The sequence below is a fragment of the Poecile atricapillus genome, chromosome 1, assembly GCF_030490865.1.
Source record: "Poecile atricapillus isolate bPoeAtr1 chromosome 1, bPoeAtr1.hap1, whole genome shotgun sequence".
NCBI classification, from domain to species: domain Eukaryota; kingdom Metazoa; phylum Chordata; class Aves; order Passeriformes; family Paridae; genus Poecile; species Poecile atricapillus.
This window is the reverse complement of record NC_081249.1, coordinates 124,487,691-124,513,743: the sequence shown is the minus strand read 5'-3', so window position 1 is coordinate 124,513,743 and position 26,053 is coordinate 124,487,691. Positions and strand designations below refer to the sequence as shown.

At 36.5% G+C, this 26,053-nt stretch overlaps 1 protein-coding gene across 6 annotated transcripts in view; it reads right to left on the bottom strand.

Annotated features, from left to right (window-relative positions):
* Nucleotides 1-26,053, bottom strand: part of SBF2 (SET binding factor 2) — a 232,333-nt gene that overhangs the window by 115,310 nt on the left and 90,970 nt on the right. For all 6 annotated transcript variants that reach the window (XM_058858387.1, XM_058858401.1, XM_058858419.1 and 3 more), the window contains exons 3-5: nt 16,608-16,745; nt 3,757-3,870; nt 2,076-2,186 (exon numbers count right to left, since the gene is read on the bottom strand). In XM_058858387.1, the coding sequence (XP_058714370.1) occupies nt 2,076-2,186; nt 3,757-3,870; nt 16,608-16,745 (363 nt within the window). The remainder of the gene's footprint in view (nt 1-2,075; nt 2,187-3,756; nt 3,871-16,607; nt 16,746-26,053) is intronic.

Below are 26,053 nucleotides of genomic sequence, written 5' to 3'. Positions count from 1 at the left end.
AGTTGAGCACATTTCTATTAATACAATAAAAAACCTCCCAGAGGAGAAAAAAAAAGGTTTAAAATCCATTTAAATAAAAAAAATGTACAGTATTACTAACTGAATTTCTTTGCTATCTACTGTCTTTGCTGTCCTCATGAGTGTATTAAGTGTGAACGTACTTGTGACATCTGGGTTTTGAAGAGGACACTGCTGCTATTCCTGTGCTCCTGCGCCACACTTTAAAGTAGAATTATAACTTCAGTTACCTTTCCAGCACAAGAACACAACTCCCTCGAGGGAGGCAGGAAATGGGAGTGAAAGGAGTGCCCCTGAGTATCACATCCCAAACAGCACTGCAATTGCAAAATACCCTTGCTTTCCTGTGAGTAAATCCACATGGCATTCAAGCAGCGAGGGATTCCAAGAAGTCACCTCTAACCAGACTCCCATGGGCTGGGGGGCATTTCTGTATGGTAAATCTTCACTCTGTATGGCAGCAAAGGTGGGGAATGTAGGAAGGCAGCAAGCTCTGGCTGCTGCACAGCAGGTTTTTAAAACCAAAAATCTCCCCAACAAACCCAAACAAGTCCCTGAGCTGTAGCAGAGATGCTCTGCCCCATCACTTCAGATGCAGGTCAGTAACCCATTTCACAGCTGACTGTTTCTGGAAATAAATGCTTCAAAAGTGTTCCCACTCCAAGACATCTAAATCACCGTAATTTGCCTCCAGCCCTGGAAGCATAAGGCTTAAGAAAGAAATTTCTGATTTAAATGACAGTCTGACAGTAGCAAACTTAAGCTGGAAATGAGTGAGCATTTTATTTGAAGAGAGAAAGCAGAACAAAGAACAACTCGGGGAGCATGACTTTTCCTTCCTCTTCTAGCAGAGCAAGCAGCCACTGGGAAAAGCTGCATTTACAGACAGGCAGAAAAAAGAGAGGATAGAAGCGGAGCCAGAAGTTAAGTGGATCACCGAAACCAAAAATGCGTATTTTTGGCTCAAATACCACTGGAAAAAGGGTTTCTGATGAGGAGATAAAATCTGATTACTCCCCTTCAAAACCAAAAGCCTAGGACAGAAAAAACAGAGATATGGTGGCCTGGAGAGCAGTAAGGTACAGCTTGACTAAGCTGACACTTCCTGCACTAAGAGAAGATCCAAAGCAGCCAGGGCTACGGGAAAACCAGAACAGAATTAGGAAGTTGTAGGATTTAGGAAGAATTAGGATTTCAAGAGGGTTGAAAATCCATAGGTTGGATGGGAAGCTGTGTATGCAACTGACTTCAAAGTGTTGCCATTTGCACATGTAGTTCTGGTCTAGTGTGCTTATGGTCCTTATTATGTGTGCTTCATAATAACCATCATTTCCCATCAGTGTCACAGCAGAAAGCAAAAAGAAAACACAGAAGACTCAACTGGCTTATCAAAACCTCACAAACATAGAGGAATAATTTATAAAAAGTAAATCAAGAAACAAACCTGACTTTCTGCTCACAGAAAGCACAATTGAAAAGCAGAAAGAAGTCTATTCACCAGAAAACTTTATTTTCATTTTTGAATGCGTGGGCTACTTGCAGTATTTAATTTCTCTGAGGAAACTGCATTTGAGTTACTTTTTAGCATTTAAAAAACAAATTATGAAAATAGAAATTTAAATGAGTTATCAAAGAAATGATCAGTGGAATCCTCAACTCCATCAAGGAAAACATGCAAAAATGAACTGATATAAAGGTTATGTTAAAAAATGGCAAAGAAAAAAAGCCTTTAAAAAATTTCTGTAGCAAGCAAAAATATTCCTGAACACTTTACCATTTAAAAACTAAACTTACACAAACTGCTTAATTTGTTAATGTGCCCTGTAAAAGCCAACTCAGTGACAAAATTAACCCTTTGACCTTATCCTGGAATGGAATTTTTGCTGTCTTTAGAAGACAGGCCACAGGGAAAGCACTCACAGGCCACAGGGAAAGCACTCAGCTGAACTATGATCTTTTTTTCTTCAAAAGTATCTCAAGAATTTATTTTTTGTTTTCTTCATAAATTAAATTAACTGGAAAAATACCCTTTCCCCCCCTCCATCCCCAGCACTTACCTGGGACCCTCCAGAAGCAGGGACAAGGCATGAACACAGATTTGCAATGAGTGTCTCCAGTGACACATTCAGGCTGTCCACATACACGGTGTAGATCAAGCCAAGGCAAGCCTAGAAAAGTTGACAAAATATATCAGACTGCAACACAGGGAAAGAAGATGTCAAATCATTCAAAGATCTAGGTATATAATCTTTAAAAAAATAAGTTCTTCTTAACAGTTATTATGCAGTGAAGTACTCTCCAACCAAAGTAACTTGCCAAAGAGGCAATAACTCACTTAAAAAAATTAGCTTGGCTACTTACAAGGGATGTATGTTCTTTTTAAAATGAATTGTAATATTTTTGCTTTGTTTGTTATGTAAGAAATGCTTTATTAAAAGTTACTGTTAAAAATAATAAAAATCAACACAACTTCATCTGTGCTTTGAACTCCAATGGACTTAAACCTGACTGATTCCCAGGGCAGAACACTGATTAAGCAGTGAGCTTCTGAGGCTCATTTTAAGACCAGTATCAATCACTAGTAATTCCATATGTTATTTAACTTAATTTCTTTTATTATATCAATGTAAATATATTTTATATTAGTAGTATATTACTATTTCAACATATTTTATTATGGATCCAGCTTTGATTGAGAAATCACAGATACACCTTTAGAATTTGACTAATAATTTAGTCCAGACCAACATTCCAAGAAGCCTTTGGACAAAAGGAAATAACTGTTCTACAGCATCTTTTGCCTTTTAACTGCTGTAGCTTTGATAAATCAGCAAATATTTTAGTAATTCTCTTCTTAGGAATAAGTCCAACAGCAACTTCTCATATCACACATAGTTAAATGGTAAAACACTGTGCTGTGGGCTGTTGTAAAATATGAATGTTAAGAAAGTGAACTAATTATATCAAAATTCTATACAACCAACACCTCTGGTTCAGGATGTCATTTAACTATTATTCACATTGAATTAGGAAAGCATTTTGTAGAATTATTTCTACAGCCTGCCCTGTTCCTACCCACTTTGCTTTGCATTTGCTATGGGCCACTATGAGCTACAAAATACTGGGCTATGAGGACTTTTAATCTCACATGGTGCAGTCATCCTTAATGTCTAAAGACAACTGCTGAATGATTTCCTCCCTTGATCTGTAAACTGAACTTTATTTGTTTCTGTTAATATGTATTAACTTAGGAGAAATTTAAGCTTTTCATTTATCTCAGATATTTTACCAGCTGAAAGTAATCCAAGGTCCCAAATCTCTGTCATGCATCTTAATTTAGTCTAGGAGAGGCTTGGACATTTTTCTTTATATATGGAGGAGAACTAGATTTTCACTGTTAATTTACCATTATGTAGTTAGTCAAATATTGTCTGTTTTTCTCCTAGTAACTCTTTTCATGAGAGAGTACACTGAGCCCAGAAAAATCTGTATCACTCCTCCTATATAGTTTTAAACTGCTTGTAGGGTAAAAAGGCACTACTTTAACCTACAGGGGCTATGTACTGTCACAGATGTTGAATTTTATCTAGTTCAATCTAAATCTAATTTGCTTTTCAATTCCCAAGTCAATCCTGAGTGAGATATTTTAAATCAAAAGTAGTGTCATTGTTACTCAGTTAAAAAATAACTCAAATTTTTCTCCTGATATATTGTAAATAGTAATTGCAAGTTCTTTACCCTGAAAATTTCTGGATAATCTAGTCTGGACACCAACACCAGGCTTTTAGGAGCAAATACTTCTGCAGGCTGAATTAAACCAGACTCCTCTTCACCTTCAATTTCTTTTGTTCCCTTGAAAACAGAAACACTTCAATTAATAAGCAGGAAGAAAACTCAAACCATAATGGTAATATTTTTACCAGAAGTTAACATTTCTCAGAGCTTCAGAAAAATACTGCATTATTTGAAACTGATAACAAAATCAAGTAACAGGAGCACACTCCAATGGTTGCCTGAACCCCCCAGAGCTTCTAGCTGTAATTCAGTTTATTGAAACTCCTCTGGGAAGTCATGCACCAATGTCCCTAAAATACAGAAGACAGCAGTTTAACAGGACACTGCTTCCCATTAAATAAAATCCCTGTTGCACATTTTAGATAGTGAAGTGGATCACAGAACAGGATCCTTCCACATCAAAGTGTTAGTTGATTTTACAGTCTCCAAATACAGAGATCATGCATTTCACAACAGAATGTTTGGTTGTCCTCCTCATATGAATATAATTCAGTTTCTTATATTAATATAATATTAATATATTATTATATATCATATAATAAAATATAATATTATATATTATTTTTATTATTTTATTATTTTATTAATATAATTAATATAATTCAGTTAGTTCCCCACTAACATTACAGCTGAAATTATCTGTAATGTCATCTCCAGCGTGACCTACTGAATTTGGAATTTAAAAAAATTTCTTCACCAGAAAACTGGTTCAGATTTCCCAAAAAATTCCCTCACACTTAGGAACCACTAAGGTTAGAGGAAAAAAAAAGAGAGATAACAGCACAGTGCAGATAAACTTGAAGTTATTCATGATATTGTGCAATTGGCTATAACTTTCTTGCCAGAACTTATTCAATCACAAATAGTTTGTTATTATTCATAGCCAAAACTGAAGATGTCACTAAATATTTTCATTTCTAAAATTCCATAAATTCTTTGAGAAATTAAGTTTTCAGATGACAGAATGTCCTTCCTTTCCAGTTTCTGCAAGTAATTCTCTCCAACCCCGCACCACCCACCAAATTTCTTTTATTTGTTCCTCTGACCAAGCATTCTTCCAAGCAAAAATCACTACATTATCTTAATTAGGAACACGAGAAAACTTACATCCATTTTCATATGACAACATGAAATATCTGCCTTCTATTTCTGTCCCATTACTACTCATCATTTCAGTTTCATAAAAAAAAATCCAACATTTCTCCTAAATGGGCGAAATCTGATAAAAATGCTCTTAAATGCCAGGAATGCTGCGAGTTCATGAGCTTTATTTCACAACCTCAATTCAGAATGTACAGTTTCTTTAGGCAAATGCTAACCCACAATTCAGCATTCAAGTTAAAATGATGTAAAAAGTGAGTACTTTGGTTTTGATCAAAATAGCTTGGTAACACTTTCACACCAAAATAAAAACAGTTGGTTCAACAATACATGGACACACATGGGCAAACACTTGGCTTTGTACATTAAATTCTACCCAAATGTCAAGGAATGCATTTGCTTTGCATGTGCTTAGTCGAGTTTGCATCTTATTTCCAAGATAAAATTGTGATTCACAAATTCATAGAGAAACACACTAACTCAACAGTCACACATCCAACACAGGTTCATTAATTTCCATCATTTTAATGCTGACAGGGAGAGCTTTTACAGGAATTACAGTCCCCTCCCTCTGCCCCCCCAAATCCCCAAATTTTTTAATTATCAGCAGCAGTTTGCTGTATCAACCATTCTAAAGAGCAAGTATGAGTTCTAGGTATTAAGACAACAGTTTCTGGATACCTGATGAATTGTGGACTCTGACATTAGGAAAAATGAAATTAAAACACATTCCACACTCCTAAAGGCAAGGGAACATGGAAGCTCCTCCATATTCACGTGGTATTAAAATAATGAAACCTCAGGGTGCACAGACAGGGAGGAGCTTTCCACATAAGACCTTTCTAATAAAATCCACACAACTTCAGATCAAGTCTTGAATTAATTCTTAATTAGATTTAAAGCTTTCAGGGCACGACAGCAGCACAATACTGACTGATAAAGCATTTATACTCTTAAACCACGCTCTCCTACTTCATAAAAGATTTACAGAAAAATGCAATGTGACTGCTGTGTTTCTTCCCCAGCTCAACATTCTGACAGCCACACAGGCACATTATTAGGAGTCACTAGACTAAGTAGATAATCATTTCAAACACATGACTTTTAACCTACTTTTCAAGCAAACTATTAACAGCATAAGCATTCTGTACCAAAAGTAATTACAAAGCAGTAAAGCCACAAATGTGATTCTATTTACACTTCTGGTCAGACACACACACATTTCATCTTTTTTTACCTCTTTTCCTACCTAAGGAAAAAAATATTCTCTAATAAAAAACAACAGAATGAAAGAGTTTGTTATGTTGGGAGCTTTTTACAATAATTTTTTATTTTATATATGCAGCATTTAGTTTATAACTTAACAAAGAATAAATGGATGGTATGGAAAACTTTCCTAAGGATACATAGATTGAAAGATGAATTTGAATTACAAAATCACAGAGCCACAGAATCATTTAGGTTGGAAAAGACCTCCGAGATCACTGAGTTCAGCCTGTGACTGAACACCACCCTGCCAATGAGAACAAGGCACTGAGTGCCGTGTCCAGTTTCCTCTTGAGCACCTCCAGGGATGGTGACACCAGCACCTCCCTGGACAGCCCATTCCAGCATCTGATCACCCTTTCTGTGAAGAAATTCCTCCTGATGTCCAACCTGAACTTCCCCTTGAGGCTGTGTCCTCTCATCCTGTCACTCACTGCCTGAGAGAAGAGACTGATCCTCACCTGGCTACAACCACCTTTCAGGTACTTGTAGGGAGTGGTGAAGTCCCACCTGAGTTTCCTTTTCTCCAGGATGAACACTCCCAGCTCCCTCAGCAGCTCCTCATCTTGTGCTCCAGACCCTTCCCCAGCTCTGTTGTCCTTCCCTGAATTTGCCTTGGTTAATTAATATTGAAAGAGATTCCTTCCTTTTTTTCTTTTTTTTTTTTTTCTATTTTTCTCTTTTTATTTATTTGAAATAAGAAAACTTTGAAAACAACTGAATTTAGAAAAATGTACCACTAGAGAGCAAACCAGTGTTCCAGATCCTTAACAATACATTTAGTTTAACAGGTGATAAATCTAAAATCTAAATACATGTGCCTTGAGAAGGCAAATAAATATTTTTTCTTTTTTAACATCCAATTAATAAAGTTCTGAAAAAGACTTTTCCATAGGCTACAGAATAGGCAACTGAGACTGATTTAACTGTATCAAAGAACTGCATGACATGTGGTTATACATGATTTCACCATGCTTAAAATATTTGGTCTCTTGTACACTTAGACATGACCAAAGCCCATCAGGGTCCTGTTCCCTGCCTGTCACACCCATAATCCTCTTTTCTTCTGCATCCTGGCTTGGTTTCTAAAGTCATAAGGAGAATATAATGCAGAGATCTGTAAACTATGGCTGACTTACGTCCTTAGAGCAGTTTTCCCAAAAAAAATTACTGGATATTGCAAACCATCATGAAAACTTGCAACATCACAGTATTGAATGTTATCATTTATGTCACATGAAATCAAAAAAATAGTATAGGAAAAATTAAGATAACCAATTTTAAAACTAACAACAATACTAAACCCTTGAAAAATTAAAATACAATTAAACAAACAATTATTTCTTGTATAGGTAGAACATAGTTGAGGATATGTCATAAGTTTGAACAGAAAAATCTTAACTGGTTTTACAGCAGAGGGTTTGATTTATTTACTTGCTCTCTTTTTTTTCCCCCTCTCTCTTTCTGCATTAATAATATTTGATAAACAGACTCAGAAAATGGTGAAACTTCTTTTGAAGGTCATAGGAAGCAATTTCATTTTGCTCAACTTGGTTGCTATAGTTATAAAGTGGCCTCTTAAGAGACTGGCCAAAAAATATGTGTGTGTGTGTGTGTTCAGTACACTTAAAGCACACCAATACATATATTTAAACTCAAATGTTTTCATGTATTTTAACAAATGTTCACACCCACATCTACACTAATATATATTTTATATATATATAATATTATATATATATGTTTTATATATATTGTATTATATTTTTACACACACACGTATATATATAACCTAGTTTCACAGGTTCTTACAAAAATGAGAGTACAGAACTAGAGAGTACATATATTGCAACTGTTGGCCTTCTTCTTTTATAGAAGTAGCCACTGAACATATTTGTGACCTCAAGTGATGGGGTAAATTAAAATATACAATAACCAACCAGTTGAACTAACAGCATCACTCCATAGTTTATGAATTTGTCCAATAAAAGTAGCTGAATTAACAAATGCATAAAACCAGCTTTGATCTCTGATAACAACAGTTTAGAAAAATTAACTGTGGTCACCACTGTTTATCATCACTCTGGTATTTATTTGTTTCCTTGTTTTCAGAAAACAATTTGTTCCTCAGGTTAGCCAAGGGATGTACATGACATTAAGCCCAAACGACACAAATTCAGTCTTATTATTTAAACATTGTTTAATGATGAAGGTAACTGACAACTGCAGTCACCATGCATGATGTTCCAAATCCTAGAAAAAGATTTAATACCTTCTCAATCATTGTAGTTAAAATTGAATACTTGTGGGGTTTATACACATTAGGTAAGGTATTGCTTTGTTTAATCAGTGTCCTTCTGCTCTAAAAATCCCTCTACATCTACAAAAAAGTGTAAAGCTGAGCACAGTTTGCAGCATTTTATCAAGTAATGAGGTAAGAGTTTGAAAGCTTGGTATTAGAAGAAAAAGTATAAAATAAATGTAATTATGTTAATAAAATATTGCGTATTTCCCTCATAAAGGGGAGTCAATTGAGATCAAAATGCTTTCTTAACAGTGAAACATATATTAAATAAATTAAATATAATATATATTACATAAATAATTACATCATGCATGTAACAAAGAAATAGGTACTTGTAGCCATGAATTGTTTTAATTTAATTTTCAACCCCAAAAAAAACCATTCATGGGTTACCTGATGTCTGATAAAGGCTGACCTTACACTCCCAAGTTTTCCATCGAGTGGCAATGGACTGTGGAATATCCCTCTGCTTCCCACTCACTTCCATGAAATTACACTGCCTCTAAGTCACAGCTGGCTGACACTGGATGTGTTTCAATGTTGCATGGGGTAAATCAGGACAAAACCAGACTACTTCATGCAAGTCTCAATTTCTGCTTAAAAAATTATGTTAAAGCTTCTAGAAGAAAAAGGTGACTGTTTTGTGCTACTTCAGTGAAAAACTGCTACTCATTTAAAGGCAACAGATGTGGCAGCCAAAAAACAAATGAAGCTTTCAAAAACAACTTTACTCATATTAACATTTATCTTCTTTTATTAAACAGAGATATTAATTGCCATGATCTAGCCTTCAAACTTTCGGGCTTCCTCATGAACTTCTATAAACCTAATTTAGCCACAACAATCGTATTATTTTAAGATGTCAGCTCTGTTTCTAAATATTGACATTTAACTTAAAGATAACCATCTAGCCAAAATCAACATTAGGAACCAAAGTCAATTATGGAAGATCAAAAGGACCTACCAATAAGGTCCAAAAAAATTCTCCCTACTACTGAGTGCAGCATTATCATTTGCTCCATCAATGTGCAACTGAATTACAGCACACATGAACCATAACCACCCTTCTTCTTCTGTCTTTTCACCCTAGTCTTCAGAATCTGGAATGCCAGCTCTGATTCATGTTGAGCAGAGAAATATTAGGCTTAGCCTCATGCTAGAGGGAGGAAAATCAATTTAAACTGAAGTACTAATAGAAAAGTTACAAAACACGAGGCCTTAGATGTAGCTGTGCTGTTCTGAGGGTGGAAGCTGGCAGGCATTATTTGAAACTTAAAGGAAATCAAATGTTAGCAGAAAGTGAAGTTGGAGTTGTGCTTTAATAATTCCTTCACCCTTCGAAAGAGAACAAACATCTCTCATTACAAAAGTTGCACTCTAGTACTTCATTATGTCAAAACCAGTTTGCCCTATGCAAAATTTTGCATTGAAATGATGCCAAGTTCAGCAAGCCTGTTGTTTTTCTACTAACTGCCCAGCAAAGATTCAGAGACCATGCTCAATTTCTTATTTTAGGAAAAATTATTTGAAGTTTACTTTAGCAATCTTACGCCAATTAGTCATTTGGGACAGATCCCTTTCTCCTCAAGTGACTTGGTCTCTGCTTGTCTTATTTGCAGCCAAATACACGCTTAGCTGCTTTATTAACAATCAAAGGCCAAAAAACATTCAGCATCAATTAATTTTATTTACTTGTCAGAGTATATAAATGCATGTATCCAATAAATTCTAACACATGTATGAAAGTTAAAATAAACTAAGCTGACTGCTGCCAGAAGTCAAATCTGCAGCCTGCCTGCAATCTGCTGTACTGAGCTAAAACCACAGGTGAACAGATCTGCTTTGTGGTTTGCCTACGTGCACAGAACCAGACCACTGCAGCTAAACTCATACTGGAAAAAATTAAACCAGCACAAATGTCATTATCTTGATTTAATTATTTCAAAATGGGGATAATATACTGTGATAATTCACAGTAAGGAGTTTATCAACTAAAAAAGATAAGGATCAAAGACAGAAAATGACATGAAGATCATAAACTTATCAAACAGAGTAAACTCAAGTTTTTATGACAGGTCAGCTTATTCACTCCCTATGTACCACTGACACTTCAGAGTATTAAATGTGACAAGAAAGAGTTTCCAATGCACCTTCCAGCATTACAAAAAATTTACACCACCACAATTAGATGTTTACCATTTAATACACCTCACTTTGAAAACCTCCAGAAGGTGTTGATACAGATTATCGGATAAAAACACTGAAAGCACTTTGGAACCAAAGGAACCTCACAGGCATGCTTTGCACTTTTCAGGGCAGCTTTCCAGCCAAAGTGACTCTCTGGAATAGGCAACTGGATGTGCCAGCCTCAGAGGATCTGGGAAGTCCAAGGTGATGCCTCTGAGCTGACCTGCAAATGTTGAAATCCAAGGGGGCAATAATCAATAGCATTGAATAACTGCTTTTAATGTGTTAACCTTACCACAGAGGAATGGGAAAGAACTGCAGGCTCTTAGCAAGAGCTATGCATAAGCAAACATCATTTCAGAGCTTCAAGTTTACTAAACCTTTCTGAATTTTTCCAAAGGCAGCTGACTTGGTCCATGAATTCCACCCTTTCTAACTTTACACACCTAAACTAAGGTGAGAAAACTGCAGACACCTACAAAATGCATGCAGAACAAATGGCAAAGCTCAAATCTAAAAACACTGTAATTCATACCCTGTTTTAATTCATCATAATGTTTTTTTTTTTAAAATAATACAGAACAGCATATGTAGACACACACCAAGGCAAAATACTACACACAGATTGTTTTGGTTAATTAGAACACAGTTAATCCCTTTGAATGGGGAAATGTATTGAATTGATGAATGCTGAATGAATTGCTGAATTTGTATCACGCTACTGTTTGAAAGTCAGCTGAATCTGATCTCTGCTGACAAAGAAATGCCTCCGCTTAAAAGATAGCATCTCCTTGTGAGCTGAACTTGGGGCCTCTGTTCAACAACACAGGAGTTAAGAGGACAAGGTGACCTTTCCCCAACACAAGTTTCTGTACCCTGCAAAAGCATGAGTTCAGCTTGGGGATGTGTGTGCAAATGCACGAGCCAGGGGATGAACTGGGCAGGAGAAATAATTCGCTGGAGTTATTAAGATGGAAATACGATTTCCTCTGCACAACCATTCTCAATTTTAAATTTGGGTTCAAAGAGGACCTTAAATGTATAAAAGGACATTAAAATACAGGTCTGTTTCTTATATAGAAAATCATCTGCAACCTGGCCTTTACACCAGAATAAAAAGGAAATAAGGCATTACTTAAATCTCTATATGATGTCAAAACAGCCATTTTTCAGTAGATTCAGGAAGATGATGATGCAACATACTGAACATCACTTTTAAAATTGAGGGTTTTTTTACACAAAATGTGCTTTGGGGCATTAACTATATGAATAAATTTTCAGAATAAAATACGCATTTGCGATACTAACAAAAAATTATTAAACTTCATTTCAGGAAGAACATGCTCATCTAATATCCAAAGGGGGGGTGAGATTTTCCACACAGGTACAGCTGAACTGAGTGTTCTCACCCTCTGGTAAAACCCAAACATCAGTGACTCATTGAGCAGCATATGCTTTAGCACAGCAGGATCACCAACTCTCCCGTCCAAGCTGAAAAATTATAACTTTATGAAGCACAATCATTCTGTTGGCAGTTCTCCCCTTGACTCAGGAAATATCTGTGAATGTTGTGAATCTGCCATTTTATGGTTTGGGATTTTTTACAAGTTCTTTTTCTTCTTTTTGCAGGGGAGGGCAGAGAGAGGAAGGGAATGTGAATGGCAGGAAACAGGAGAGCTGTGAATTATTACTTATGTCCATTTTCCAGAGTGATATATCTAATCCTATATTTGTGATCACGTTTTAACACACATACGCTTGACACAACACACAAGAATGAGACAATCTTGTAATAAGATTGTTACAAACAAATGTTTGGGGTGTTGTGCTGATCTCACTGAGCAGATTTTCTGTAATGCAAGAAATGCAGTTGCACAGGCTCAATTGCTGGCATAAATCATCCTCTAATTTGTTGATGGTGGGGTTGGGAAGAGAGGGCAAATTTCTTTCCAAGTGCAAAGCAATGTACAAATTGACCATTATGTTCCTAAATTATCTGAGTCAACATTTTTTAAAAAAGATTCTATCTGTGGTGCTCTTCCAAACATTGTTAATATAAATTCTAACTGCGTAACTGGTAAGAAGCACAGCTGAGGTCACCAGAAGTATCTGCTGAGTCAAAAGTATTAAATCAAGTCCTTGTCTGCTAAGTGGTAACATGCAGAAATCGCTGTTAGAAATAAGAACCTCATTTTAGCAAACTGTGTACACCACACAGAACTAAACAGATTAATGTATGCATCTATATGTATACAAATGTATACTGTTTGGGTTTTTTTTGATGACTAATAAAGCTACAAGCATAGAGAAACTGAGTTTTATGGGCGAATTCTGTAGATGTAAGTTATGGTTCTTCTGAACATCCTTTGGCTGCTCAACAGCTTCTGGCTTCAGCTGCCAGAAAAATAAACTAAGTACACTTTTTCTTTTTTGGTTGACAGTACAAACCTATTTTTTAATCAAACATTGATTTTTTCCTAATCAATGATATTTCAAGTGGATTTCAAACCTGTGAGGTTTGAGGTCCACAGAAGCAATCAAAATACAGCAATGGGAACATCACACACCTCCACATCCTCCCAAGCCCCCCAACCAACTTTCAAGGCACTGCGAGAGGAAGGGAACTAGAGATGTTTTGATTTACTCTCCTAATTCCTGCAGATACATGGAAGCGAATGAGGCACCCATCTCTGTTTGCTAGAGTATCTAAAAAGTAGGGTATCTAAAAAGAGTATCTAAAAAGCACCTTAAGCCAGACAGAAACCTGGCTAAAGCCAAGCATGTGCTGGAAACACGAGAAGCTGGAAGGAGAAACCAGTGCAGTATCTCAGATTTGTTTACACTCATGTAGGAACTTGAGGTGGGAGAGAAACCTTGCACACAGAACTGCTCTGCAACATACCCAGGATGCCTCTAAATGACAGCAGCTTTATCACTGTGAATTGAACTGCCCTCTAGTAGTGTGTACCCACAATCCAATTTATTCTGCTGTTAAACTCAAACTTTCTAATGCTTCATTTTAAACCTGGACGAGGAACATATCCTTGTTCAGCTTTAGCAGATGTTACTGGGACAAACGAGTGAGACTAGCATCCTAAACCAGAACAATTCATGAAGGACTCCATGGCAAAGCTGTATCACCTGAAATCACACAGCATCAAGTGAGTTCCATTCCCCTACTTAATGGAGTGTGTTCATCTTACTTGTACCTACAGATATGGAATATTAATCAGATTAAAGTTAACAACAATCGTTTTTTATATCACACCATTTTGAGAGCTGATTGCTAATCAAACTGACCAGCACCCACGCAGGTAATAAATTCTGGGTTAGTCAGAACTTCAAAAATGCAAAGGATGATTCACAGATGCCACCAAAGAAAACAGCATTCTATTTTCTGTCCAGGGATAAGAAGTTGAAAATAGGCCATCAGCTGATTGATTACTAGAGCTTATGCCTTCCTCTGGAAAACTTATGACATGCAACTGCCAAGAGACTAAACTGAATCCAGGACTTTCAGAGATAGCAGGGAGGATACTTTTTTCCTGCAGACTGTGTAGTTTTTACAGCTGCTATATTAATCTTGCACCCTAGATTATCATGGCACCACTTACGTAGTCCATCTGAGTACAAACTCCTGACACTTCTGGTAGCACTTATTTACAAATTATCCTGTAACAAACAAGTGAAGAAGATCTGAAGGGAACCAAAACAACAGAACCAAAACAACAGCAGTCTTCTTGACTTGAGTCTTCTCTTGAGTCGTCTCAGACTCAACTGTGTCTAAAGGGTTTGTATTATTATGCAGAAGGCCCCAAAAAGGTTTGATGGCTCTCTTGTAGCATTCATAGACTGAGAGATGAGTTTGTTTTCAATTCCCAGTCTAATTAACCACAGAAACTTCCAAGTGGTTGATTCAATTTTTTATTTTTTATGAAGATGATTCTGCCAGGACAAACATCTCATCTGCTGCTCTGGCTGAATTCCAACCAGTCTCACGTATCAGCAAGGTTTACCTGGTGAAGGCTACTGGGAAAGATGTGGTTTTGTGGGGTTATTTTTGAAATTTAATCTTCCTTTTGCCTCAGTAAGTTAAATCATTAATTTAAGGAAAAATTGAACAGTGTGCAAAGTACTGTCTAGGTTTCATTTCAAGTCCTGGGCACTACATTTCATAGATTGTTTAATTAAGCATGCATCTGAATGATTAAATCAGTGTTACTGTCATAGCCCACTGCTCCATGAGCTTAGGTTTCATTACAGATTGTACATGTGCTGAATTCTTGTCCAGTGACCATGTAACAGGGCACATTCAATTATTCTCTTTGGGTTTCAGAAAGAAACAGGAAGTTTGGCTATAAACAATGCAGTCATAGAATAAATTTCACCACAGCAAGTTCATCTGAAAAATATGCATTCTTTACAACACAGCCAGGAATGGCATTATGAGAACCAACATCCTGCTGCACTCAGTTTTTTATTGTTTTTTACTATGGGTTATTTTGTATTAATATTTAGGCAATATAAGAAAAAAACCCTTGTAGTTAATACTGGATGTTTTGTGATGAGCATTACTTCAAAGATGTGCATAGGGAATCAAAAGCAGCTGCTAGAAACCACAGGATAAATAACAAGTTTGCTAAATTTAGTTTATGTTATGAAATACATAGAATGGAAGAAGATTCAGCCATTGTAAATTTTTATCAGCTGGGAAAGAATTACTGTAATATATTTCACTCTTTACTTATAAAATAAGGGAAATGTGACAGACATGAAATTTTTAAGAGGAATCTGTCAGTTGATCAGTACTGAACTTTAAGAATAAAATATATGTAATATTGGGGTACATTTCTGCTTTCAAATTCTTCTAAAAGTCCACAAAAACATCCAACTAAACTGTAGCACTAATGAAATGAGAATGACCATTATTCTCTGGCTTCCAACTGTGCCCAGAAAAAACCACACCATTATTATTATTATTACTACAACACATCTTTCAATTATTCCAGAAACAGGGTAACCTTTCAACTCCAGTATTAAATGAACAGAGTACTCTTGAAGTATTAAAAACATTTTCTTAAAATAATCAATAATGATACAGTTCTTCACTAGAAGAACACGAAATTACTTTACTCAGCTATTTAGTTAACTAATTCCATTATAGTGCCAAGGTTTGACTTATTTTTTTAATTTTCATGTAGGAAAGAAGGTATTTCAAAACATAGCAATGGCAGTCTGCAATTACAGATTGGATTAGGTTTTCCCTAGGTTCTGGATTCTAAAGATTTCAAGTATTAAGTCACAGCAGATATTCTGTGAAGCACTTTACATCAAATGGGAAACAAATTTCCTATTTTTGAAAGATTGAGGTTGCCAAAAATTAAAAACGAACAGTGCCAAGTAGCTGACACCTCAAATCTGACCTAACTAAAAACTGAATAATTATTCCATCAGCTTTTAAAATCTTGCCAATAAATGCACTTACAGAAATATGGATGTATACTACAGCATCCTTGTGCACATTTGCTCTGACAGAGCAGGCCAGCAGAGGGAGCAGAAGTTAATAAACCTTTTCCTAGAATAAGGCTGAGACTCATCCATGCTATGTCAAACACAAAAGGAAATGAAAGAAACACCATATTGCTTATCCCATCTGTAAAGAAAAATGTGGAGGAGAAAAAGAAATTCTATGATGTGTTTTTGACTGGTGTTTTGTCGTTGTTGTTGTTTTTTTGTTTCAAAGCAGATGAAAACTTCAAACACACAAAAAAGTGCATCAAGTTCACCTTTTGCAAAAATACATGGATTTCTGTATCCAGAAAAGGAGAGAAAAATGCACCCTTAGCAGGAACAGCAAAATTGCCCTTTATGACACTGATCCATTTGTTGAAGGCACTTCTTCCTGCATTTTTGTTTCTTACTGTAAATCTCTTACCTGCAGGTTAATCTCTGCTTCATAGAAAGTTAAGCAGGAGCAGTAATGCCTCTCTGAGTCTATGTCAGTCAAAACCACCACGAAGAACGTTGGCTGTTTTCTCTCTTTTGAAAGCTGCCATCCTCCAGGCTGGCAAAACTAAGGGAGCAAACAGACAGACACAGGTAAGCAGTGACACCAACTGTTTTCAGAAATATGAAAAATATTTCAACATTATCAAGGATCACTTTGTTTAAAGTGACCGTCTGCAGGGTTGCAAAATTTGAAGAAAATGGGGGAAAACCTAATATGACTTGAACTTGGTAAGACTGAGATAAATTTAGCTCTATAAACATCAAGGGAGAGAATAAACACTGTGAAAAGAAAATGTATTCCTCTAAATACAGTCAGTATTCAAGAGCATCTTTGCAGTGTTGAACAGGAAATAACAGGAATAAATTGACACATGAAGCAGATTTCATTTGGATAAAAGGTTAGAATCTGAAGCTAAAATTCTTGTGTCTTAAAATACCTCTACATTTTTAATTTCTTCACTTATTTCACCAATAATTTATCTAATCAAACATAGATATATATCGCTTGCATCTACTTGCAAAATTGTTCAATATTCACTCCTAAAAAGAATATTAAAGAACAGTATTTTTCACCTATTTAGTGATTACTTCTGTGAACTTCATTGTAAACATTTGAAATTTTACATGCAGTATGAACAGGGAACTACAGCTCAACAGCAAAGTGGAAATGGTGAGGGCTTTTTTCCTTTTTAAATGAATACTGTCCAATGGAAAAGTGTGCTGAAATTCAACGATCAGTTTGCTGAAGATACCTGAGATGGCTTTTATGGAATATTGTACCTCTTCTTTCTTTTTTTGAAGGCTAAAGTCACATCCACTAAAAAATCACAAGTACATTTTTAAGAGCAAAATTATAAACCTAGAATTTAGACAAAAAAAGCAATAACCCTTATATGTATTAAAAGTAATAACAATGATAAAAAACCCACAATAAATTCCTAGAATTGTTAAACAATGCAGATACCAAAGGAACCAAACAGATAGGTTAAAATCTCAAGTTTCCAGAATTGCTTCATTCCTCTAGACAGATGCTAAAGGAGTACAAAGAGTAAGTTGTAAACAAACATTTTCTACAGATTCATCTTCAGAACCTCTACAATAAAAGCTGGGTAGTCTTAGGTGAACAGCAGTTAAAACTCTGCCACTGATATACAGTTTCTTTTATGATCCTGGGAAAATCTTTAAAACCAAAGTTTTCTCATGTTACATTCTTCAAATTCTAGATAGTCAGCTCAACACTTGTGAGTCTGTATCCTTAGAAGTGCTAAGCACTCCCTTCTACATCTGAGAATAACTGCTCTGAACATCAAAAAGCACTCTGTGAAAAGACATCCTCGTCATTCCAAGTTAAGCATCCAGTATTAGTCAATGGTTTTGATAATACTGGCCTAATCTCCTTTTGTTTTTCATCCCATGTCAGTTAAAAATAAGAAGATACTGCTATTAATCTTGCAGGACTGCTATAAAGATAAAGTAATATGATCAATATATACAGACATTATAACAAAAACATCATTAAAAAGTTTGACAATAAAAAAATCATTAAGAGCTCTCTTTGAATTGCAGAGTCTGAAGGGTGTCTGTGAACAAATGAAGCCTGGAATCCACAGTTCAACAAGATAACCCCCAAAACTGTGACTTGCTCTTTGCTCAACAAATATGAACCAAAATGCAAAGAATGCAGCAAGAGCCGAATAATAAATAAAACCTTTCCACGATATGCCATTAAAACCAAATTATTCATAGAAGGTAGGTCAAATTAAGGCTGTTCATGCAGCTCAGGCTTCCTAAGGTCCAAACTCTCAAGTTTACCATCTTAAAACTCCTTCAGATCTGCCAAGTCCAGTTCTGACAGGAACTCCTTGCTGCTGCCACTGCCTTTCAGCTTTACAAGTGATGCCCCATCCCACACCTGGAAACAACAATCTCCCAGATTTTTGAGAGTCTGGAATTCCTGGACAAAGCACCACACTGCCCATTCCAAACCCTATTCCCTACTAAAGGCAAAGAAACACTTTGGTATTGTTTAAAAACAATTCTTTTTATTGTAAAAATGCATTATTAGCAGGTCTGCTGCCTAAAATTTATACCAACATCTGCCCTGTAGACTGGGAAATGCAAAGGGAAACCCAACAGCTAAATTTTAGCTACCAGAGGAGACTCTGGATCTGGGCAGGCTGCTGACAATAGCAATTTCTCCATCTGTGCAAGTCTAAAACCTACTCACGTCACAGGTGAGAATTCTCCCCAGTTTCAAGGAGATCTTGTGTATAAAACATGCTTTCTAGATTTAAGTTTTTACTAGAAAACAACAATTAGTGATTGCTGAGGAAAACAGCTGTAGTAGAGTACATCCACTGGCTACACAGAGTCTGTGTTTTCAAATAAACTAGAAGGAATTTATAAATAAAGAGATTGAGGATAAAGACAACAGGCTCCTCCAAGAGATTAAACAATGACTGTTTCACAGTTTCCTTAAAATAAGGTAATAAATATTAGTGCAATATTTGAAATGTGAGCAACATTGGGAAGAACTTTCCAAATTAGTATAAATGCAAGTTACCCTCCAGCACAATTACCAGCACTCTCTGGCTACTAAGAACAGAAAAATGTTTCCTTACCAAACCAGATGCTTTACCAAAACAGACAAAAACACCACTGTGAATATAATCCAAAGGTCATGTGGCTTCTCCAGCAAACAAGAAAAACCCCAGAAGTTTAAGAACCAACACGCTTTCATATTGTTTCATTTATTTGCCAGAATTCTTGGAATCAGACTACAACTTCTGTCAAAGGCAGTGAAAATAAGAATGAAATAGATTGTCAAACTTACAATTTATAAGAATAAGATCCTAATGCTGAGTGAGTGCTTCAAACAGACTCCATGTTACAAGTCATTGCCTGCTAAAATTTGCTGCAGATATGCATAAATTTCACTGGAGAATATACAACACATCTTATACTGGAGGTGCTGAAATTACACTTTATGCATTGTTTGTAACTGCAGGTGCCCACTGAAGCAAAGGACTTTCTCTTAATTTTTCCCACAAATGCTTTCAGACTAAACAAGAAACCAGACAGATTTTTAAATGACGCATGGTGTTTTAAACCAGTGTAACTGGGTTTTTTGCCCTCAAAATATTAGTATGTCATCACTACAAGCCTTCTTGCTAAAGTCTAGACATGATTGATCAATGTTTAAAAGTGACATTTCTTTCTTCTGATTTTTATAAGCTAAACACATCATCTTTTCTTGATTCATAGATTTGTTCCCACTCTCTAACCTAGAGCCACAGCTGTAGTGCTAATGCCTGCCTCATCCATCTCTATTAAAATAAATTGTTTGCATAAATCAGCATATTCCCTAGATATACTGTATACAGTTTTGGTGTCCAGAATCCTAGGATATCCTGAATGGGGAGGGACAGGTCATGGAGTAAATCCTCCTGAGTGCCCTCACTTGAAAAAGGACATTGAGATGCTGGAGTGTATCCAAAGATGGGCTTGATCACCCAGTGGTTTGAGGTCATGACAACTTCCCCAAGGAACACTTTAAAGTCTGTTGCAAAATTGAAGAAAATGTTGAAATTGTCTCAATTTCTATTAAAACACTGGAGGATTTAGAATTTCTAGGAAGGAGGCTTGCTGGTTACTGTGAATATGAAGATTAAATATTATCATGATAATGAACAGTAATTATAAAGTGTTCAAGTTTCATTAAAGATGAATTTTAATCCTTTCTAACCTTACCATGGCAAAACTGTAATACCCATGTCTCAGAAATTTGATCAGAAATGACCCAGCTGCTGAACTGGACTTTAGAAATTCATCATTTTCTTCTGTGCTTGCAGCCCAAGCACAACCAAGTCCACAACAAAAACTCAAATCAATATTCTAGTTGGGTCTGTGTAGCCACAGACTGCTCTCTCTGCACTTTACATTGTTTTCTGTATCAATGATCTGGCCAGCTTTCCATCAGAAATCCACCACCTCTGATGGCATGACCGAGGTAGAAAGGGGAAAAAGCTTGTTCAGAAAGTTTACAACATGAAACATTCTTTGCAAATCATCCTTTGAACGCATTTTGTGAAGGGTTTACACAAAACAATACAAGGTCTGTGATGTACCATTAGAGAATCCTGCACTTGAGTAATTTACTTGAGTAAAAAATATATTTAAGATATATTCTCACACTGTACTTTTTTCTTCAAAATATAGTTGTGCACTTGTTCCTTGTCAAATAAAATCCAAAGCTATCTAGGATGCACATAACATAGAAAATACTTGAACTCCATTGACAACACTTGAGTTAAAAGATCCCAAAATTATAATTATTTTAAAGTTTATAACATCTGACAGAGATACCTTCCTTTCTAGTTCAACTCTTTCACCAAACATTGACTTCTCCCTTGAATGGCTCTGGGCACAAAGACTCATTTTATTAAGCCTGCTTCTGTAGGCTTGTACTAGTCAAGTAAATGTGCTTTGTTTTTAACATGTGTCATCATCATCTTTCCTGCAAACCTCCCTAAAAATAAAGAACCATGTTCTGGACATTGTGTGAAGGAAGTTTGTTCCATCTGGACTTGCATGACCTAGCACCAGCTGCTGAGTATTTCACCACTTCTCCATTCATTTATGTATGGAATTTTGGCAAAGGGAATTTTCTTTCTCAGATGCATACCTCTACTTAAAACAAAACAATTACAATGTTCACTGGCACGATAAAAAAAACAATGTTATGAAGCTGTAAATATGAAGAAACGCTTGGAGCTTTTGGATATTTCTGAATGTAAACAGAACACAAAATATAGACTGAATTTTGTAACAGCCTCCTGCCTTTCAATATCTTGTATCTAAGAAACCATGTATTTATCCTTATCCTGGTCTAAAATAAAACCAGGGCACATAAAGTACACTCCAAATTATTTCCAGGTAAAAACCCATTTCCAGTGTTGCAGAATATTCTGGTGATCAACTGGAAACAATTACACAAAGAAAACAGTAGCTTTTAATCCTAAAGCTCTAAAGAAATAGAAAATCAAGACCTTTTTTAAATTTCTACCTTGGAATGAACTGAAATGCAGTGTTCTCCAAGAGGAACCTTTACATAATCACCTTGTGGCACCTGTGAACTGCGCTGCCTGTGAATTATATACATTATAGGTGAATAATCCTTCTCTCTTTGCCTGGGACAGACTCTGCCCAGGTATTGAGGACATTTCCACCTCAGCTCCTCACTCAAATGCTTAAAACCATGTCAAAACAGACACTAAGAAACACTTCCCCTCGGAGGAAAGATCCTCAACCACATTCTTGAGCTCCCTGAGGTTGAAAGTTGCTGAAAGATCTCTCAATGGCACTAATCCTCCACAAGTGACAGACGAGGTATTCTCTAATTGGAGCTGCAGATTAAAGTGCTCCTCAGTAACCAGATGCTCAAGTTTGTCACAGAGACCCTGCAGCAAAGTTTAAGCAAGAAATCTTAAAATATGTGGGAACATCTCAATTAAAACCAGTAAATTCATCCTCTAAAGTCAAAGACAGAGGAGTCTTTTTCTGAAATTCATGGTTAATCTCCCCCACACACCAGTAAATAGATAATCCTGGGTGCACATCTACACACGCACTTGGACAAAAAAAATCAGTTTCAAGTTCATTGCTTTGTCTTTTTAAAACCTCCTAACGCTGTAATTATAAACACCTTTCCTCAATGAGCTGCTGTAATGAAAACTCAAATTTGTAAATAGCATTTGTGCAGCAATTGTACTCCTAGTTTATCTTCTGAAAAAAAACCCAATTGAACTGGCTTTTCTAAAGAAAACTACACCCACTGGGAAAACAGTTTCTTCTTGTGTTTTCAGAACACATAGTATCACCATTCCAGTGGCTTATTTAAAACAACAACAACAACAACAAAACTCTGTCAAATACTCATCTGACCATTTCTGAACAAAACCAGGCTAGACTACAGAAATGGTGATTTATAAGTACTGCAAGCTAATGCCTTTATTTCAGAAATATCAATAATGACACTGAATGGGGTTTTCTTCACAAAACTTCCAACATCTCTATTCTAATGAAGTTTAGTAAGAATGTGGGATTGGCGGGCTTGTGCAAATCATTTTTTATTTTTTTAGCCTGTTTAAACAGTGGTCCATCCTGTTGTTTTCAGCCAAGTGTTATCAAGATAATCTTACAGAAATTTCAAAATTCTGAGACCCTTGGATCCAGAAATCTCTTCTTACCACACCCACCCACAGTAAAACCCAACACTGAGCTCTGGGCTGCCTCAGGTAAAGTGAGCAAGATAGCTGTGGGCAACAACCAGGAATTCTCAGATGTGCATCAGTGTGGCAACCAAATTTCCATGCATTTGGTGTCTTGAATCACATACAGAGAATTTACAACAGAGAATTTTAGGTACTTTTATATTTAAAAAACATACATTTTAAACTCCATCAAAGAATTAAGAAGTAATAAATTTAAACTTGGGTCTTGCAACTGAACTTCAGGAACACAGGGCCTGCCTTCAGAATTTCTTTTACAAAGCAATCCTTGCTGGTCAGCAAGAATTGCTGCCAATGGTACCAACTGGTCAAAGGAATAAGAGAAGTCTGGAAATTACTTGTTCAACATCATCATCAAAGCAGAAAAGACAATTACAATGCAGCAATAAATCCAAGTAAGACATGACCTTAGCAATTTATACTTCAGTCACAGGTTAGTGAATACAGTTCTAGTGATGCACTGTGTTTTGTTATAGCCAAAAGGACAGCATGGAAGGAGAATTTCTGATATTTAGAATACTTAAAGAACTATAAAAGGATAATGCTATCAAAGAAAATTATTCCTTGTATTAAATGCTTGTGTTTTAATTTTCATCATGCAGTAGATGAAGCATCTGTGCTCCTCTTAACCTTTTCAACAACCATTTTTCAGGAGTGGCTTTGAAAATGCACTGTGATGCTACAATAGAATGAATTCATTTGGGAAGGGGTTTTTGCTTGCTTTTTTGTTTAGGAGCTTGGTTTTATTCCTAATTTTAATGACCCCTGACCTTTTAAAAGATCTGTAGTCATCTGAGGTAGACAAGCCTAGCAATACAGTTTTCATTTAAAAACATAATTGAGCATTTCATACACAATTATCAGTGAAGCATGAAATATTAAATTTGCCTGATGCACTCTTTTTCCTCTTCTCTCTCCTTTTTTCTTTGTCTCTTTTGGCAGTAGTAGCATTGTGCTACAACAGCAGCCATAAATGTTTCCCAGTCTTCAGTGACTGCCCAACTAATTTACTAGATAAACTATAAACTAACTTTAAAATACATACAGCATGTACAATTATTGCACTGGTTGAATGTCCAAAAAAAAAATAAAAATATAGCAGGGTAATTAACACGCATCGCTCAACAATTCCAGCTGGCACACAGTAAGCTATTTACACAAACATAAATTTTGATTTATGTTAATGATTAATACTACTCCAGACAACTCAGGTCAACGTTCTATAAAATACTACCATAATACACAAAGTCCTCATTACCTCATTTTTATAATTCACACCTGCACAATCAGATATTAAACCACACTGTTAATACCACACTGTAGTTTGGAGATTGTCTGTTGCTCTCCAGCAATCGTAAAAAAAGCACGAGCAGCCTTGTGCTAAGATATGTTTGGATTTTTCTATCCATCATCCTGTAACTCCTTAGAATATATACACCAGAGATGGGTTCAAGTCTCAACACTCAGAAAAAAGCACCTGGGTGTTGGGGGCAGTGTGTGGAAGCACGTGGCAATGCAGTGTACGCTGGAAAGAACATTGATGTGACCTGACAGAGGCCCAGTGACTGAGAAACCTGGGATTGCTGCAGCAAAATTGACTTAAGAGATTCAAGAGAGATGCCAACAGCCTCAAGATGACGGACTACAGAGCAGGAAGTCTTGAAACAGGCAAATTAATTTGATGTCAGAATTTGCTCTTAAAATACCAGAAATTCAACTGGAACATACACTTGTGGACCAAACCACAAAAAGGGTAATACATGCCTAAAAATCCCTGGAAAAAAAAAAGTGCTCAGTTCAAAGCGATAACCAATTTCTTTTTGAAATATATCCCTTCACAATGCAAGTGGGGAATGGTTTGGCACTTGCCCAGCCCAGCAGGAGCCCTGTAGCCATGTCAGTGGTGGAAGGTGTGAAGGGAGAGCGCTCCCAGCTCGCATCCCAAAACCTCCACCTTGTGACATGCAGCCATTCCCAGCCTGGCACTGCCTGCTCACCTCCAGCCTCAGATCCACAGAGATGCAAAGGACAGACAAGCTTCCTGTACCAAAAGCTTGACTCAGCTAGGAGAAGTTAAATTAAAAATAAACAAAGGAAACTATAGAAAGGGCAGTACATTGCTGGTCTGTTAATTTTGGGAATTTAACAATACTTCTTATATGAGTCATATTATTGTTTCCCACTTAAGGTCACAATTGATTTCCCCTTTTGCAGGTGTGAGTTTCTACAAGGAAACAGAAGAGCAAGTACATAAACATAGAAAAATTAAATGTGACTAAAACTCTCACAAAGAAACATTTACATAAGTGAAAGACTAGGCTGGGAGCTAAAATAAAAAATACCAAACAACTGGATTGCAGCATGAACATATCCCACCAATGAAGCTCTGTACACTGGCTGCTACTACTGAATTCTACATTTCCACAGAACTAATTAAGAAAAATATGGAACATATTTCCTGTCAGCATTCTCACCAGGAACACAGCGAAATACATAACATGAAAAGACAGCTGAAAAGTTTGGTGCTTTCCACTGAGTTTCAGTTTCCTGTGCAGAAAACTGGGATCAACAACATGAGAAACACTTGTCCTCTCTTCCCACAACACTGGGGCCTGTATTATATATTGTCGTATAACCAATGGGCGCTAGTGCTGGCCTGCACTACAGGATATCTCTCACGGCTGTGGTAAGAGAGCGTGTCTGCCAAAAGCCTCACTGTAAACAAAAAGGCTTTGTGCCACTGCAGATGCTTCCATGTGCACAGCTGGCATGCCAGGAAACAGCTACTTGGAGCAAGAGACTATTTCCTCCAGGTAGGCTTGCTGAATTTAGCAGTCTCTGCACTACAAGAGTCCAAAACTCATCAGAATGAAGCTTGAGAGAGGTTTGGTGCTGAGGAAGTTTGTGCTGCTAAGCTCCTATCTATTCATGGTAGCCACTTTTCCTCCCTTCTGGCAGCTCTGCAGTGTACCCCATGTTTGGATGACATGCTAAACTGCAGTTCTGTACAATCACCACAGCTTGCATGCTCTCTGTTCTCCACCACATGGCAATTAAAACAGAGCATCACCAGTTTTTATGG